At 37.7% G+C, this 19,012-nt stretch overlaps 1 protein-coding gene across 12 annotated transcripts in view; it reads right to left on the bottom strand.

Moving 5' to 3' along the window:
* UTRN (utrophin) overlaps positions 1 to 19,012 on the bottom strand; it is a 575,792-nt gene that overhangs the window by 111,721 nt on the left and 445,059 nt on the right. For all 12 annotated transcript variants that reach the window (XM_063666718.1, XM_063666723.1, XM_063666719.1 and 9 more), the window contains one exon: positions 10,923 to 11,052. In XM_063666718.1, coding sequence (XP_063522788.1) covers positions 10,923 to 11,052 — 130 coding nt within the window. The remainder of the gene's footprint in view (positions 1 to 10,922; positions 11,053 to 19,012) is intronic.

Raw genomic sequence — 19,012 nt, 5'->3', positions numbered from 1 at the left:
GCAATAAAAGGAAAGAGGAAAAGCTGAGAATGTTTCAGGAGGAAAAAAACATTTGTTTTGCCTACTACTGTATCCCGAGTATCTAGAACACCCCCCTTGTAAATGGTAGGCACTCAAAACGTACTTGTTAAATGCATAAATCAATCTCTATACAATATCTTTAACTATAAAAAGAAAATAAAGAAGAAAATTCTCCCCTTTCTCCTTCAAGAATCAAAGGACAGGAGTTTTAGATTCAAAGTCTTTTATTTCTTGCCACACGACTGCCCATCTCTCCCCAGGCTGCTTCCCAGCTAAACACAGCCCCTAGTGACTGATCGAGCTACAAAGAAGTCTGGAGCTTTCTATCCATGCTCTGCCATTCTTATAAGTTAAATATGGCTTATGTTTATGACTGCCAAAATAAGTGATGAGTTTAATTGAAGAGGAGAATTCATGCCTTTGCTAGGATTATACTTCTTAAAAAATGGCAAAACCTCTAATTCTTGAGAGATTCCAGTTTTCTACTAAGAACAACAACAATCACAAAAAATAAGGACATTATATCACACTAAAAGAGCCTTGTATCCTCCGGTCCTTTATGTTTAAATCAGAAAGTAATGTCTCAGATGCTGATTATAATAAAATACACACGTGTAAACTATTGCCATCTTTTTATGAGGCAAATGTGACTTATGAATGGCTGTAACACTGATTAGAGAACATAACAGATGGTAAACAATTAATTGAAAATGCTATGTCCATCAAACAAACCTTTATCATCTAATTCTTCATGAAGACTGTTGTTTATTTAAATGAGATTTTATTACTACGGTAGGAGTTAGCATGAAAAACATTTTCCAAATTTTTACCCAATTGATGGGCTTACTCAGCTGGCTCACTGTATTTTAGAAAAGGTGAAGACTAGATGCATTATATTCATACAGATATTATAGAACTTTAATTTGTGAAAAATCACATTACTGCTCTGTAGTTAAGAACACTGGAAAAGAAAGTAACATTATATTTTTCTGTGCTTTTTCATGCATTACAACTTTACTAATCTAATTTGGACTTGAGAAGCTAATGAAATTCTTGTCGTGGTCTATAGGCCTGAAAGCAATTACTTATACTTCAAATTTTTATATGAAAATTAAAAAGACAAACTCTAATATTGCCTAGACACCTTCTCCCTCGGTGTTAGGAAATCAGTGAACTGTTTATGATTCCATTATGCAGGGTGGTATTTCAGTGAAGAAAGAACAGCAATAAAGAAAAAAGCAAAGAGTTATAAACATATTCAATTACTGTGTGAATTATTTTAAAATCGAAGAAAACAGAAAATAAAATGTTTCTATTGAATAGCTACAAATACTAATTATTATGGAAGTAGTTTAAGATAGTACACTATGGCAGTTAAGAGCATCAAGTTTTGTGATATAAGCCTTAGTTTGTATTTTGGTTCTGTCACATAGAAGACAGTAGGCCTCTAAGCCTCTCAGACTCTCAGTTTCCTCATCTGTAGAATGGGTGGTAAGTATTCACCCTTCAAGGAATTATTATGAGAATGCAATTAAACAAGGCAGGTAAGTTTCTTGGCACAGTGTGTGGCACATGGTCAGCACCCGTGAAATGCTGGCTTGTTGGGAATGTCTGCATTTACTACCATTTTTCATTTTCCCCTTCCTTTATGGGATTGGATACTTCCTCCATTTAACATGATATTATGAAGAGGGTCTGCCAATCCTAGCAGACCCTGAGTCCCATCTTACTCAGGCCAAGTCAACCAGAGCCCTCTCCTGGAATATTCTGGATCTAAAGAAGGGTGAGCCCTTCCTGGTATGACGTTGTGAGCTATACAGTCATAGGAAAGCTAAGAAAATGAAAACCCGTACAGAGAAGCAGAGAAGAAGACATGGAGAAAAGCCTTCTGGGTGGTATTGCAGTCCCTGTGGTCAGCTACATCTCTACTGTAGCTCGGTTATGGAGGCCAATGCCTTCCCCTTCATGCCTACACTTAGGGAAGCTGTGTGCCTGTCATTGACAATGAATGAGGCTCCAATTAATAAAGTTGTTATGAGGAAAACAAAAGCCCTGGGAGAAAACACCCATTAGTTTTACTAGCCCAGTTACTTCTATTAACTAATGTGTAATTTGTCCTCATTTTATTACATACAAGAAAATAATGTTGTAACCTTAAGTTATATGGAGAATATAAAAGTAACTTCTACTAAACTATATAATAATTTCAAATCTTCACTCATTTAATAACTATGAAATTGTATTTGCATAAGTTTGCTAATACTGGCATATAAAGTGGACTGACATAGTGGACTGAATATGTCACTTATCAATTGTTTGTTATATCACAAAATATATGAGATTTTACAGGGAAGAAAAATACTCTTAATACTTGGCTTTCTAAAATATCAGGAAATATTTAAAAATTAAACAGCATACCCTGAGTTAAATATTACATACTACTAAACATACACAGCCATCTGTCAAAGGACCAAAGAGGAAAACATTAACCCATACATACTTTTTCATCTGAAAAATTATTATTAACTATTCATCACATATACATTCACATACAACTATATAAAGTTGTATATGCATATACACACATACACAACTATACCCACTATACTCAACTATACATGCACAAATAGACTAAATTAAGTAATAGCTGGGTTTTTCTATGATTATTAATAAAATATTTAAGTTAAGCAAAATTGACTGCTCCAGGCTGAAACGGAAATGATATTCAGGCAGCTTAAATAAAACAGTAGTTGTAGTAACAGTAATGCTTTAACTGGAATAACTTTTAAAGATGATTCCTGAGGAAACTGGTGAATAAAATAATGTAATCTCTTTTTTAATCTAAAAATATCAAAAGCAGAAGACAGGTGTATTCTCCATACATATGTATACAATGAATTGTGTAATTTTCTAAACACATTTAGAGGTGAGATAAAGTATAAAATTGTTAGCAGTTTTATTTAGTGATTGATACCTTAGCTTTAAATCATAAAGTATGTTTGGTGGGGGGTGCTTGTGCATGTGCGTGCCTGCCTGCCTGCATCTGTATGTGGTGTGAAGAGAGGAAGACCGACAGAAGGCTCCAACTCCCCTGTGCAGATCTGACTTTTAAACTGAACTGAAGGTAATGAACAGGAGAGAAGGCACAAATATTCCCTAATTCCCTCTGGAGGTTTGGGGGTAGGGGTGGGTGAAGGCTGTCGTCTCGCACAGCTTCATTGTGCAGCAGTGTGGTTCACACAGGAATTCTGATCTAGGACTGAGAACAGCCAGGGGAGGTTGGCAGCACAAGGGAGAGACCAGAAAACATGGATGCAAGGTTAAGAGGCTCTAGACATTGAGATCAAGGAGGAGCTAGGAAGTTAGGGGCCAGATGGCCGTCAGTGAACACAGATAGAGGAGATAAAATTGAAGGGATGAGTCAAAAGCCAGCCAAAATCCAGAGGTAAGGAAGTCACTGTCATAGACGCATAAGGCTCTGTTCTTTGCGTCTACCTTTCATTAGCTGAATGACTTTGGTCAGCACCATAATATCTTCTTGGCCTTTGTGTTTTTATTTTTTTTAAAAATCATACTGTATGATCGGCTTAATTCATTGGGATAGACAGGAGAATGAATATGAAAGTCGCTTGAAAAGTACAAAAACAATGCAAAGGATGAGAGATTGATTGTTGTACTGTGATACTTTCTAACACATACAAACTAGGGATTAAAATCAAATGAAAAACAGTTCAATTGCATTAAAAGGAAAAAGTATACATTGACATGATACAAATTAAATGAAATTAAGTATTTCCATATTGCTCAAACAAAAGTCAGGGACTACTGACAAAGTTGTGAACTTGGTAAAATTTCTACAAGGATTCAGATAATTTTAGTTCAGCTAAAAATCATATTTACTTAATAGCCATTTATAAGCAGAAATCTGAGTAGTTGAGTTTTCCAAAGAGCTACTTTTTACCCATTTAGCCCTATTTTATTATGGTTACCATTTTGGAAGAAAATTTACTAAAATATAATATAAATTCCTATGCCTTCTCTTAACTGATTTATATTCTGCCTTCAGAAATACACACACCATAATTCACAACTTCAGTTTTCTTTTACTGTTGAAAGTCCCAAAGACTAAACTGGTTTTGTTTTATTTTAGGATTATTGCATATCTTTTTATCATTTCTTTCTCCTCATTGCTGTCAGACAGCTGGAGTCATTTCTCACCATTAATCTTTGTCCCTGTCCTGTCACTTCATTTTGCTACTTACCCATCACTCACCAGACACCAAGTTCATACAGTCACACCAGTGTCTACAGTAGAAGTTAATACCTCTGACAAGTACTTCAGTGGCTTTCCCATGATCTAAGAAAAGGATCTGCACTATGTTTTCCGTACAATCTCTATCCTGGCTGCTCAGATCATTTTTTTACACTCTTTCAGATTCTCCATCAATGAGGGTAGTCACTAAAAAAGAGGGAAGGGCCAAGCTTCAGATGCAGACATTGGAAAACACAGCGAGAGAGACCACAGGGTGCCAGGGAACCATGGCAGAGAGCTCGGGAAGGGAAAGTGTCCAGGAAGACACAAAGCCCCAGCAGAGCCAGCAGGATGACCAGCAGCTGCGTGGGCAAATGAGGCAAGCGTTGGAAATCAGGTCAGAGGACCTACAGGCAGAAAACTGGGATGGGCAATGGGGCAAAGGCAAGGAAGACCACTACCTGCAGAACGTCGTGAGGAGCCTGGCTTCCAACGAACCTCAAGAGTGGAGTGAAGAGAGGCACAAGGTGGGGCCGGATGGAAAAGCTGAGGCCAAATTGCTGTGCAGCCTTCTGTGCCAGGTGGAGGAGCTCAGATCCCATGGCATGCACTACCGGCAGTTTTTATCCCCAGGAAACCTCATGCCAGGTTTGTGCTTTAGGTTTATCATTTTGGGAGTTATGTTAATGGAGAAATGCCAATTAAGAATATATTGAAATAGGCCTAGCATAAGATTGGTATGGAGGAACCTAATGTGGAATGGTCAATTAATAATGATTTTTAAATACTTAAAAATACATACAACAGTATAATTAGTAATAGAAAAAAATTTTAAAGGAACTGGAAGAAAAAAAGGCATTGGAGATAAAAATCATGGAGGAAAGTGTTTTCTAGAATGGTTACTTAAAAGAAAAGAGGTGACTCCATGTTGGTATGTCCTTATAGCATGGTACACATCACATACTCACAAAATGCTTATTAAATAGAACTGAAAAAAATCACCTGATTTCTTCCTGATCTAACCTCTCCAACATTGAGTACTTCAGCATCAAACAGGATAACTAATGTTCAAATGCTTGCTATTTCTAATAGCAGATGTACATAAGTCATGGAAAACAACAAAAGTATAAAAGCTATTATGGATAGTTTTCTTTGATTTATTTTTAACAAGTAAAACCTGCCAGTGTTATAGAAAATAGTATCAGGAAAGGAGGCAGTATGAAAATTGCTAATCATAAACAAACAACAACAACAAAAAAACATAAAGTTAAATTGACATGACTTCTTTTTTTCTTGCCCCCACAAATGTAGTATTAAAAACATGGGGCTTAAAACATCCTGAATGTCACAGTAAAATAAGAACTCAAAAGCCAGTATCTTTTCTTTTTTCTGTGTATCTTTCTAGACATTTTATTAGGGATTTGAAACATGCATGCCCAAATGTACAGACTTCCTCACCAACACTATGAATGATGCATGACTAGAATGTTCATGAAACTTTTTTTAAAATTATACAATATCGTTTTAACCCTTAAATGACTGACCACTGAGAAGAGTCTAGAATAATGTGGAGTTTTAGTGATGTAATACTTTGTACTGCTTTAAAGTAGCTTTTTATAAACTTTGCAAAGTACTAGGGAAGCAAAGAGACAAGAAAAGCTGACTGAAGGTGGATTTTAAATTGGATAAGATGAGACAAGTGAACTTCTTATTTTTTTCTCCAAGCTTAAAAAAACAAAACTGTACTAGCACCTTCTTTCTTGTTGTATGAAGTTACAATGTTCTGCCTGACTTCCCAGGTCCTCTGCAGTCTGAACCATTCAGCACATACAACCATCTCATCCCCATCTGCCGTCCAGGCATAAGACTCTGGCAACCAGGCCAGGCTGTCTACTGACTCCCCAAAATACAGCTGCTCTTTCCTTATGGCTGAGCTGTTCTGCTAAGGATCCTCTTCCCCAGCATGGCCATTCCTCTTTCCCAAACTTAATCACTTCCTACCTGTCCATACCCCTAAGACTAGCTCAGGAATCAACCTCTCCACTCTGACCCTCAGAGTCCTTCTCTCCTGGAAAGCCCGCATCACTTAGAATCCTCAGGACACAACTGAGTGCATGAGTATGGACAGTTTTACATTGCTTGCTTTCTCACCCTCTGTGCTAGTCTTGATCTCCCACTAAATTGAAACCCAAGAACACGTCTTATACTTCTTTATCCATCTTGGACAGTGCTCAGCTCATGCATGCATTCATTCAAACACTACGTAATAAGCACCTACCATGTACCAGATAGTATTCTAAATATTACAAAATACAGCAGTGAAAAAAAAAAACCCTCTGTCTTCATGGAGCTTACATCTACAAGGAGTGGAATGAAAGAGACAATAATAAGAGACCAGGTCAGAAAGGTAACGTGGCACCCCCTGGCATAGAGTCTGTGAGCAATTATAAGAATTTGACTTTCCTGAGTCACATGATATCACTTACATATTCAAATGGTCCTTATGGCTATTGTGTTGGAAATCTCTAATAAGGGAGCAAAGGCAGAGCAGGGAGATGAGTTGAAGGAACCTGCAATCATCCAAGGGGTAGTAGGGGCTTAGACCAGGAGAGCATAGTAGATGTGGTGATAAAGGATCATATTCTAGGTACATTTTGAATGTAGTGATGACAGGACTGGCTGACAGAACGGATTTGGGTGACAAAAGGACAAAGGAGCCAATAGCAGCCCAATGGATTTTAGCCTGAGCAACCCAGAAGATGGAGGTGCATGAGGTAAGATGCAAACACTGCAGGAAGAATGGACTCAGGGTGACGGGAGGGGGCAGGGGTTTCTTGATAGATATAGGAAAGGAATTTCATAAATGTTGAGCGCTTATTCTAGAAAAGTTGGGATTTATTTCCATTTCGTCTTAAAAACCAATAATCCAATTACTCTACTGCTGATAATATCACTTTCTCCCATCTACAGTTATTCTTTATAGACTCGAGATTGTGAGGAAAAGCAAGTACTGATGAATTCAACTCTTTCAAAGAATTCTCTACAGTTTGGGCTTGTTTCCTTTTTTAAAAAATTTTTGTGGGTACACAGTTAAGTGTATATATATTTATGGGGTACATGAGACATCTGGGCTCATTTTCCTTGTTGTTACATATGGTGACGGTGGCGGGGGGAGGGGTGAGAGAGGAATCATTGTTAACCATCTAGCTCATAAAAATGTTCTTGTAATAGGTTGTATATAAAGTCAGAATAATAAATACATGAATTTCTTTATACCTCTTATTTACTCAAGCAGTCATGTACTCTTCATCAAACTTTTATTGAGTACCTGATATATACAGGCATTGCACAGGTTATAAAATGCTCAAAACTGGATTCCTCAACTTAGTGCAAGTAAGAAAATTTTAACATCTGAAAATCAATACAAATAAAAGCTGCATATGTTAGATATCCAACAGGACTGGGCTGAGACCTGAGCAGTTCATTTTTCCTCAATGGACCTCAGTTTTCTCATCTGTTAAGTGAGCAGCCTCGGACTAGTTCATCTCTAAGGCTCTTAACCATTCTAATATTGTATACGAAGGACATAAGCAAGCCTTAAAATGTTCTTTTGAAAGAACTTCAAAAGATGAAAGAAGAGAAGGTAGCACATCCATGACAAGACAGTTCCAAAATCATTCAAGGAAGTAGATAGTATAGATTGGTTATGGAACTATAAAAATGGTAGTAAAAAATTTGTTGAAAAATCAGGAGGGCTTCAATGACAAAGTTTTTTTTTTTTTGAGATGGAGTTTCGCTCTGTCACCAGGCTGGGTTGCTATCTCGGCTAACTGCAATCTCTGCCTCCCGGGTTCAAGCGATTCCCCTGCCTCAGCCTCCTGAGTAGCTGGAACTACAGGCATGCACCACCACGCCTGGCTAATTTTTTGTATTTTAGTAGAGACGGGGTTTCACCGTGTTAGCCAGGATGGTCTCAATCTCCTGACCTCGTGATCCGCCCGCCTCGGCCTCCCAAAGTGCTGGGATTACAGGCGTGAGCCACCGCGCCCGGCCGAAAGCAGTATGTTTTCCAAACGGCAGCAATGTACAAGGATTGTGGTCCATTTGATCAAATGTGCTATATTCAAAATAGACCTAAGCTCAGCAAATGATATCTTCAGAGTGCAACATATGTGCACAGAAATCACATTCGTGTACTTTAATCAGTAGTCTCAATTATATGCCTAATTGCTGCATGTTTTCATTCAAGGTGATGATCCAAAGATTTTTAAAATAAATATTATGCTAGGCTGGGCACGGTGGCTCACGGCTGTATTCTCAGCACTTTCGGAGGCCAAAATGGGAAGATGGCTTGAGCCCAGGAGTTCATGACCTACCTAGGCAACACAATGAGATTCCATCTCTACAAAAACTTTTAAAAAAGATAGCCTGTAGTCTCAGCTACTCAGTAGGCTGAGGTGGGAGGATCGATCACTTGATCCCGGGACGTTGATGTGCAGTGGGCCGTGATTTCACCACTACACTCCAGCCTGGACAACAGAGCAAAACCCTGTCTCAAAATAATATATAAAATAAAATAAAACAATAAATGTCATGCTGGAGGCCAAGATTTTTTTCAGTATGCAATGGAAAGTCAAGAAAGATGTATAATCAGGGGAGAAACATGAATATGATTACATGATAAGATTTACTTATCAGTAGCAGACTAAAGTGGAAGAGAGAGAATATATGGGCAAATACTATGTGTTGCACACAGATGACAGAACAATGCAATGGGACTGATGCTACCAAAAGTAGCAACGGATTCTGCCTAAAACTATTCTAAATCTACACACAAAAGGCTGAGATGTGGAATTAATGGCAGTATGTGTGTGCACATGAGTATGTTGTGTGTATATATACGTGTCTCTGTATACATTATATATATATATAACAGAGTACTCAGAAAGAATAATTCTTCAAAGATAGAAATAACAAATATAAGGCTGAGTGCAGTGGCTTGCGTCTGTAATCCCAGCACTTTGGGAGGCTGAGGCAGGCAGATCACTTGAGGCCAAGAGTTCGAGACCAGCCTTGCCAACATGGTGAAACCTCGTCTCTACTAAAAATACGAAAACTAGCCGGGCGTGGTGGTGGACACCTGTAGTCCCAGCTATATGGGAAGCTGAGGTATGAGAATCACTTGAACCTGGGAGGCAGAGATTGCAGTGAGCCAAGATCGCGCCACTACACTCCAGCCTAGGTGATAGAGTGAGACTCTGTCTCGAAAAAAAGAAAAAGAAAAGAAATAATAATTATGAGTGATTTGTGGACCACTGGATTTGGTGAAAAGTAGAAGACTCAACAACGACTTAGCTTTCTAACTGTAAAGACAGTGATACCACCAGCAGAAAACAAAAAGAAATGCTAGACAAGTTAAGTGTGCTCTGTGTGTGTGTACGTATGTGTATACATACACACACCTATATACAACTAGTTTCAGAGAGTAAAAAGATTATGGTCTTGATGGGAAATTTATTTGGACTGAAGAAGGTTCCTTGAGTAAGATTCAGGAGGAAAATGGCTACCTGTCCGTATGTCTGATCCAGTTCCAGTTATAGTCAAAGAAAGCATTTTCTAACTATGCTTCCCTTACAAGTAATAAATGTTTATGATTTACACTGCTGGACACAGCATGAGGCAATCTTTCAGGTTTGCTGTTACTATGTGAATTGAATGATGAAAAATGATTTTGAATGGCATGTTTATTTTAAAAAATGCATCAGACAGAATGATTTTATTGTCAGCAGTGAAAAATCACAATACAGATATATATTGGACCCAGAATTCATTACACATTTTCTCTTAAGTTTACTACGTGATATATTGCTATTTATTAGGAGGGTAGTTACTGTTTCAATTTTAAGCTAAAGTATATAAATGTTACAGGTTATTTTTAAATTAAACAAATGTTGTCTGCTTGTAAAAGTATTTTGGTGTCTCATTTTTAAAAGTAACCTTACATATAGATATTTAAATATTTTATATATTTACTATTATATTTTAATAAATTTCTTCTACTTGCAATTATTTATCACATAACATGTTTAAATATAAGAAATATATTTTTTTGCTAGTAAATTTTCTAGTAAGGTAGTTATTATTTAAATTTTAAGCCAAAGTAAATAAACACACAGGGTATTATTTTTAAATTAAAGAAATGTCTGCTTGTAAAAGAAAGGACTTTGGTGTGTCATTCTCAAAAGTAATCTTACTTATAGACCTTGAAATATTTTGTATATTTACTATATTTTAATAACTTTCTACTACTTGCAATTATTTATCATGTAACTTGTTTAAATATAAGAAATACAAATTTTTATTTCTTATAGAAATTATTTTTATAGTTACATTACACTTTTTGGACAATCTATTTTTTTCTGCAGTTAATTTCCTTTAAAATTGATATTGAGGTATACAAAAATTTTATTTTCTTAATTTAAGAATCTAGATATCTGTGAATTAATGACATATTTGAATAAAGTAACACTTAGAAGAAAAGATTTAAATATTAGATCCTAAAATGCTGTAAGGAAATTTCCTACTTGACTTTGGGTTTTTTGTTCTCCTAGCATGTGTTTTTATGATGTAGTGGAGAAACCAGTCTCACCTGTTTTTGACTGTAGGTTTCTTCTTGGTTCTTCAGGGGCCTCAATTGGCTGATCAGCCAAGAAAACTCGGGCCTGGTCGACAGCATTCAGGATGGAATATTCTTTCTCCTTTAACTCCCGTCTCAGGGCCTTTCAAAAGAGAAGCAAAAGTTGAGTTTGTAACCTCACGTGTTCACCAAATTATGGGACATCTTCAACTATACCACTTCTGACCACACTTAGCAAGAAAATGACTAATAGCAAGCATTTCAGCTAAGTTAGAAGCCAAAATGTAAATTTTATAGATATGAATGAAGAAAAATACAAAGGAAAAAAGATAATTTCTGTAAAAGTTAAGTATACAAAAAAAGAAACAGCTTTAAAATGTTCACCTAAGGGAAACTGTTACAGTGTATTTGAATTTACACAAAATGTACTTTTAGGATTTTCACTGATGTCAGATTGATAAAATATAATAGCCTTTGCTAAGATACTTTTTTCTTGTAAGACTGACTGACAAAAAAATAACATCCAATGATACAGAGAAAGGTAATTTCACAAGTAGCAATAAGATCCTCAGAAGGGTTTTACATTATTCAGAATACATTAAGAAAAAAAAATGAAGCGATGGAAACAAAGTACATACGTGAAATCAAAAATAAACCAATGAGGGCACATACAAAACAGTCTCCAATTATCTTAAAATATGTTCCATCTCTCATGCTGAGGCAATTACTATTTTTCTTTTGTGAGGTTTTTCATGCAAATCTATGATTCTCAGAATAGTTTCTCTTTAGCACCTTTGTTCTTTGAAGTGGAGCTAAACTTTCACCCCTGCACCTATAAAAACAACCAAACTCCTTCAGTGACTGCTGCAAGATAAGAGTAATGAAGATTTTCTCAGGTGCAATTTTAATGCTGTTGCCAAATGGAATTTGTTAATATTGTTATCCTCTTAAAATTAAACACATAACCACCCACTGGCTCTAATATTTTGCCTTCAGTGTAGTTCCCTGGCAACCTATTATGAAAAGTCAGACTTTTATTTTCTAAAATACTGAACTTTCATTATATTTTAGAATGAATAAAATCTTTCCTTTTGAAGACAACTAAATTGTTAGTAGTATTTGACATCACTATGTTGAGATGCTACAGTATTTGCAGGCTAGATCCTTTTCTTCCATAGTCAATAAAAGGTAAGAATGAAAAAATCTAGAAATACCAGAATAGTCATCTTATATAAAAATATGGATCTAAGCAACACACACACACACAAACACTGGTAATGAAGCTGACAGAGACTAATGGGCTACATTTTCTATATCCAGAAATTCCCATGATAGCCTTTAGGAAATCTAAAGATTCAAGGAGGATTTAGCAGTAAATCAAGAGTAGAGTGCTTGATTGAATAAGGCCATGAAGCATGCACATGCCACCCATTACCCTCCTCAAGTACTACTCTAGAAACCACTATTACTGATAATTTTCCTACACGTGTATAGAGGAGATAAGTCATAACATGGTAAGCGTACTGGAAAGTGCGCTTGGACTAACCAAAGTGTAGCTTAACCCTCACAGATGGGGAGGGATGAGAAGAGCTGACAAGAACTAGTGAGAGATGGAGTGACAAAAATGCTATTTTTTTGTGTGTAAGCACTGTAAATATTATTTTGACTTTTAAACTATATAATTATTACTTTGATAAAAAATGTAAAATGAAAGAGCAAAGTGAACCAAAAAATCCACAATTAAGATATAGTGGTGTAACACAGGATATAGGATAAAATAAGACTTTCTCTAAAATGCAAAGGTACATTTATATGTCCTTCCTAGATCCATAAAACCAAAGACTGACAGCGAAGCAAGCACAAATCAACTAAATTCGCACAGCAATTATCACTGATGAGCATTAAATGACTATGTTGGTGGGTGGGGGGCGGGCGGTGGGGGCGGGGATAACAAACCTTCCATCATCTCCTATTTAACAAATGCAGCTTGTGAAGAAATTGCAGGATGTGACATTCAGGAAATTAAAAAAAAAAAAAGACTATATACATCTGGCACTTAAAGTTTTAATATATGAAAATAAAAAGAGATACAAGAAAAATGGAAAAAAAAGATTTTTAATCCAAAAAAATACACATTTATAAGTCTTGAGCCAGTTCTTTAACTTAGATTATTATGTTGTTAGAGCAAGAAGCTCTAGAGGAATAAAAATATTCCTAGCATTTACTTCCATAATCACCTAAAAATATATAATAATGACATGAAAAATCATGTTACTTAAAAAATAGTGAAAAACAGCAGGTAATATAGCAAAATTATTTTTTTTAATTTTAGTGGTCAAGATATTTCCTAAATCCAAAAAATATGGGGGCAGTAAACATTCTTTTTTTTTTTTTTTTTTGAGATGGAGTCTCACTCTGTCACCCAGGCTGGAGTGCAGTGGCGTAATCTCGGCTCACTTGCAACCTCTGCCTCTCAGGTTCAAGTGATTCTCCTGCCTCAGCCTCCCAAGTAGCTGGGTGCCCGCCACTGCACCCAGCTAATTTTTGTACTTTTAATAGAGATGGGGTTTTACCATGTTGGCCATGGTTGGCCAGGCTGGTCTCAAACTCCAGACCTCAGGTGATCCACCTGCCTTGGCCTCCCAAGTGCTGGGATTACAGCTGTGAGCCACCACACCCATCAAGGAATAGTTTGTTGTTTTTTGTTTGTTTGTTTTGTTTTTTGAGACAGAGTCTTGCTGTGTTGCCCAGGCTGGAGTGCAGTGGTGCGATCTCAGCTCACCATAGCCTTCACCTCTACCTCCCGGGTTCACGCCATTCTCCTGCCTCAGCCTCCCAAGTAGCTGGGACTACAGGGCCCCATCACCACGTCTGGGTAATTTTTTGTATTTTTAGTAGAGACGGCATTTCACTGTGTTAGCCAGGATGGTCTCCATCTCCTGACCTCGTGATCCGCCCACCTTGGCCTCCCAAAGTGCTGGGATTACAGGCATGGGCCACCGCACCTGGCCCAGGAGTAGTAAAGATTCTTAAAATGCTGTGCAAGGCCTGTGCTAGATTTCTTCCTGGGGAAGCAGAAGTTCCAGGAATGTACGGATTTAATGCAAGCCACTGAAGAGAAGATGAAGATCTTAGAACACCTCTTCACTCTGGTTTATCAAATAGTAGGAAGAATTCACACAATGGTATTTAGAATTTAGCACAAAAGATCAACCAGAAAACACCAATAGGCAATGATGTGGAAAGATTAAAAACTGAGAAAAGACGGGACATAAAGGCAAATGACTCAGAGAAGGAAGAGCAGAGGCAGAACTGGCCCTCTGGAAATATAAAACTATTACGGGGCATATATTTTACAGGCAAATCCAGATCTTTTGTTAGAGAAAGAAGACAATATGATCTGTGCAACTTAGGTGTACCGTAATTTCTGATTAGGAATTCTAGACTATTAATAGTCCACAAAATGTGCACTGTGTAGGGGTGTGGGGAGGGAAGAGGGCAAAGGAGAGATTTCTCTTGGAACTTCTTTTTAGATTTCAAAAATTGAAATGGAAATGTGTATATATTGGTCTATAGAAAGCATACTTTGGAAAACCAACCTATCAACTTCCTTTATGGATGGAATTTTATTAGTTTAACATGGAGACTCTCACAATAGAGTAATCTCTTTGGCTGGCTGTTTGCTCTGCCTGGAAAGCTCTTTCCCTAGATTTAGCCATATCACAGATTCCCTCATCCTTTTTAAGGCTGTCTAGAAGGTGAGGCCCACCCACCTACCTTATTGAATGTAGCATTCCGCCTTTCCCATTTCCCATTCTCATTATTCTGCTTAACTATCTTTGTATTTCCTAGACCTGGCACCTTCTACTATGCAAGATAGGTGACATTTCTATATTTCTTGTTTAGTCTCTCTCTCAGATAAAATATAAGCTCCACTAGACCAGGGACTTTTTCTGTTTTTGTTCAGCATGGTAAACAAAGCACCCAGACTAATGCCATGTCTGGGACCTAGTAGAGCCTTGGGGGATCTGTAATGCTTCCTGGGGGAGGTGGTGCATAAATTGAGTCTTGCAGAGAGGGAAAGGTACTCCCAGCAAAGGAAACTAAACACTAGCAGAGAATGCAGGAGTGTCACAGTGTGTGCCCTCAGGGAACTACAAAAACTTCAATACTCAGAGAGCGGTAGCAGCTGAAGCTGAAGGTGTGGGCGGAGGTCAGGCCACAAAGACCACTGCACTGCTTCTTATGCACTGAGACTCACTCAACCCAATCATGGGCTATGGGAAGCCTCTGACAAGTTGGGGGGTATTGTCAGATTTTTATTTTTGTTTTTTATAATACATCATTGTCAGGTCTCCTGGATTCATTAAAAGCAAGTCTGAGTCTTAGATTGTATTTTGCTTCCTAACCACATTAAACTCCAGTGCTTCAGAAAAAAAAAAAAAAAAAGAAATCCTCTCTGCGCAGGGTGCTGGCTGGAGAATGTCTTGCGAACTCCTTTGATATGCCAATGTAGGGAAGTACAGGAGGCAAGCCTGGGCAGGTGGGAACCACGCCAAGTAAGTACAAATACGGGGCTCTGGCCCTCATGCCAACACACCACCCAAATATCCTACAAAGCAGCATACATATGATAATTTCCATTCATATCCTATTTTGTAAATTTAATTTTGTTATTCAATTTGTCCTATTTCAATTATATTTAATTGTATGTCAGAAATAGATTTAACTTTCAACAGTTTTATACATATAATCATTTCACGCTTTAACTCTCTCAATTAGACATAAAAGAAAACCTGCATTTCCCAACCACCTGGTGAACATTAATGATAAGATCATTAGACTCCAATGAGCTGTTTTGTACACAGAGCTACAAAGTGGCATTCAGCTTTAAGTTCTAATATCACGTGACTGATATATGGGCCACCTTACATGCAAATAACATAATATAATTGGAATTTTTCTGTTTTAATGAATTTATATTTTCATTCAAAACAGTTCTGTTCCAGGTAATAACAACTTTTAGTGAGGATGTGAAGAAACAGGAACCTTGATGCTTGTTGGTGGAATGGTAAAATTGCAGCCTGTATTAGTCCATTCTCATGCTGCTAATAAAAACATACCTGAGACTGGGTAATTTACAAAGGAAAGAGATTCAATGGACTCATAGTTCCACATGGCTGGGGAGGCCTCACAATCATGGCAGAAGACGAAGGAAGAGCAAAGGGACGTCTTACATGGCGGGAGGCAAGACAGCATGTGCTGTTATAAAGGAACTGTCCTTTATAAAACCATCAGATCTCATGAGACTTATTCCCTATCACAAAAACAGCATAGGAAAAACCTGCCCCCATGATTTAATTACCTCCCACTAGGTCCCTCCCATGACACGCGGGGATTATAACAATTCAGTGAGATTTGGGTGGGGACACAGAGCCAAACCATATCACAGCCACTCTGGAAATCAGTTTGGCATGTCCACAAAATGTTAAACACAGAGTTTTCAACATGACCCAGCAATTCTACACATAGGTATATACATAAACACTCTACACATAAACACTCATACATGAATGTTTGTAGTAGCCTTATTCATAATAGCCAAAAGATGGACACAACCCAAACATCCATCAACTGCTGAATGGATAAACAAAATGTGATATATCCATAACACAATGACATCTTATTCAGTAATAAAAATGAATAAAATACTGATATATGCTATAACATGGAAGAATTTTAAAATCATGCTCAGTGAAAGAAGCTAGACATGAAAGGGCATAGTGTAAGATTCCATTACCATGCAATGTCCCAAACAGGCAAGTCTATAGAGGCAGAAAGTAGACTACTGGTTGCTTAAGGCTGGGGAACTGGGGAGGGAGAGGAGGGATAGGAGTGACTGCTTATGGGTATGGATGTTCTTTTGGGAATACAAAAAAGTTATGGGCCAGGCGCGGTGGCTCGTGCCTGTAATCCCAGCACTTTGGGAGGCTGAGGCGGGAGGATCACAAGGTCAAGAGTTCAAGACCAGCCTGGCCAATATGGTGAAACCCAATCTCTACTAAAAATATAAAAATTAACCAGGCGTGGTGGTGGGTGCCTGTAGTCCCAGCTACTTGGGAGGCTGAGGCAGGAGAATCACTTGAACCCAGGAGGCAGAGGTTGCAGTGGGCTGAGACTGCACCACTGCACTCCAGGCTGGGCGACAGAGCGAGACTCCATCTCAAAAAAAAAAAAAAAAAGTTATGACTCTAGATAGCAATGATGGTGCACAATTCTGTAAAAATACTAAAAGCCCCTAAATTGCACACCTTAAATGGGTAAATATTATGATACAGGAATACTATCTCAATAAGGTTATTATTAAAATAAAACAATAATTCGGTTTTTTACCCAAAACAATTCTCTAGGTAATTTGTTCCTTTTTTTTTTTTTTTTTTTTGAGATGGAGTCTCACTCTGTCACCCAAGCTGGAGTTCAGGGGCATGATCTTGGCTCGCTGCAACCTCTGCCTCCCGGGCTCAAGCAATTCTGCTGCCTTAGCCTCCCAAGTAGCTGGGATTACAGGCATGCGCCACCATGCCTGGCCAATTTTTTTTTTATATTTTTGTAGAAACAGGGTTTCACCATGTTGCCCAGGGTGGTTTTGAAATCCTGAGCTCGGGCAAACCACCCACCTTGGCCTCCCAAAGTGCTGGGATTACAGACGTAAGCCACTGCACCCGGCCTAATTTGTTTCTTTTCTAGTCTTTATCCCCAATGCATATGCAAAGTAAGAACTCATTCTGTGTGTTCAGTATGTGCAATAACAAGGTGACTGCTCCCACCTCAGTGTTTCTAGAGCACTTCCTATTCCTCTAACAGAGCTTGTACTGTGTTAATGTGCATATATTTTGACCATGCATCTGTCCCCTCCATTAAATTGTGAGTTTCTGCATGGTAAGGTTCAGGTCTTAATCATCTGAAATCCTCTACTGTACCTGCCTAGACATATATAGAAAGCACTCAATAAATGCTTCAGCATAATAAATTATGGAAGAAATGCTCTCAGAATTAAATACCATGTATTTAATATTACAAAATATGTCAGAGCAAGATACAACAAAGTCACCCAATCTGTTCACCTTAAATTGAAATAATTAATGGATTCCAGTTAGTTCTGTATTTTTAAACTATCTACTTTGCAAATTACTGGTAATAATTTTTTGATGTAAAACTAAGTCTGTGCTATTAATAAGTATTTCAGTCTGCTGTTGGTTTTTATTTTAGTAATAGCAAATATCCTTTTCTCTTTTTAGATAAATAAGAAACTGATCTGACTGTCATGGATGGTATGGATTCACTCTGTCTTCCTCATTTTGTGACATCCTCACCCATGAGGTAACTCCTTAGGGAATGGTTTCCAAATTACTGCCAGTCATTAGAATTGAAGGGTGTTTCCATTATCATGACTGTGTATCAAACCTATATAAAACTTATAGCTTAAAACAATGACAATTATTTTTCATGATTCTGTGGGTTGGCAATTTGACCTGTTCTTTGGCTGGTACCACCTGGGATTACTAGTGAGGTTATAGTCATCCTGCAGCTTGGATGGGGAGGGCGGGACAAAACAGCCTCACTCACATGTCTGGAAATCATCACTGCCTATTGCCTGGGGTACCTCAGTTTCCCCCTATGTCATCTCTAATTGCTCTCCAATATGGTACCTGCTAGTCACATATGGTTATTTAGTATCTGAAATATGACTAGTACAGCTGAGGAACTAAATTTTAAATTTTATCTAATTGTGATTTAAATACAAATGGTTACATATGCCTAAGGGTTCCTATGTTAGACAGCAAAGCTCTAGAGTTTGCACATCACGGTGTCACATTCTATTGTTTGAAGCATGTCATGAAGCCAGAACAGATTCAAGAGAATGGAAAAATGCGCTTTATCTTTTGATGACAAGAGCAAAAATTTCCCTCTGCATAGGAGTGTGGACACAGGGAGGCATGATTCATTATTATAAAAATCTACCACACAGGATAAGTGGGAGAGAGATGGTGGGTTGAAGATGAGGGTTGGTAATATTTTGTGTAAGTCGTCAGGGAAGGCAT

The sequence above is a fragment of the Pongo pygmaeus genome, chromosome 5, assembly GCF_028885625.2.
Source record: "Pongo pygmaeus isolate AG05252 chromosome 5, NHGRI_mPonPyg2-v2.0_pri, whole genome shotgun sequence".
Lineage (NCBI taxonomy): Eukaryota > Metazoa > Chordata > Mammalia > Primates > Hominidae > Pongo > Pongo pygmaeus.
This window is presented reverse-complemented; position numbering and strand designations above follow the sequence as displayed.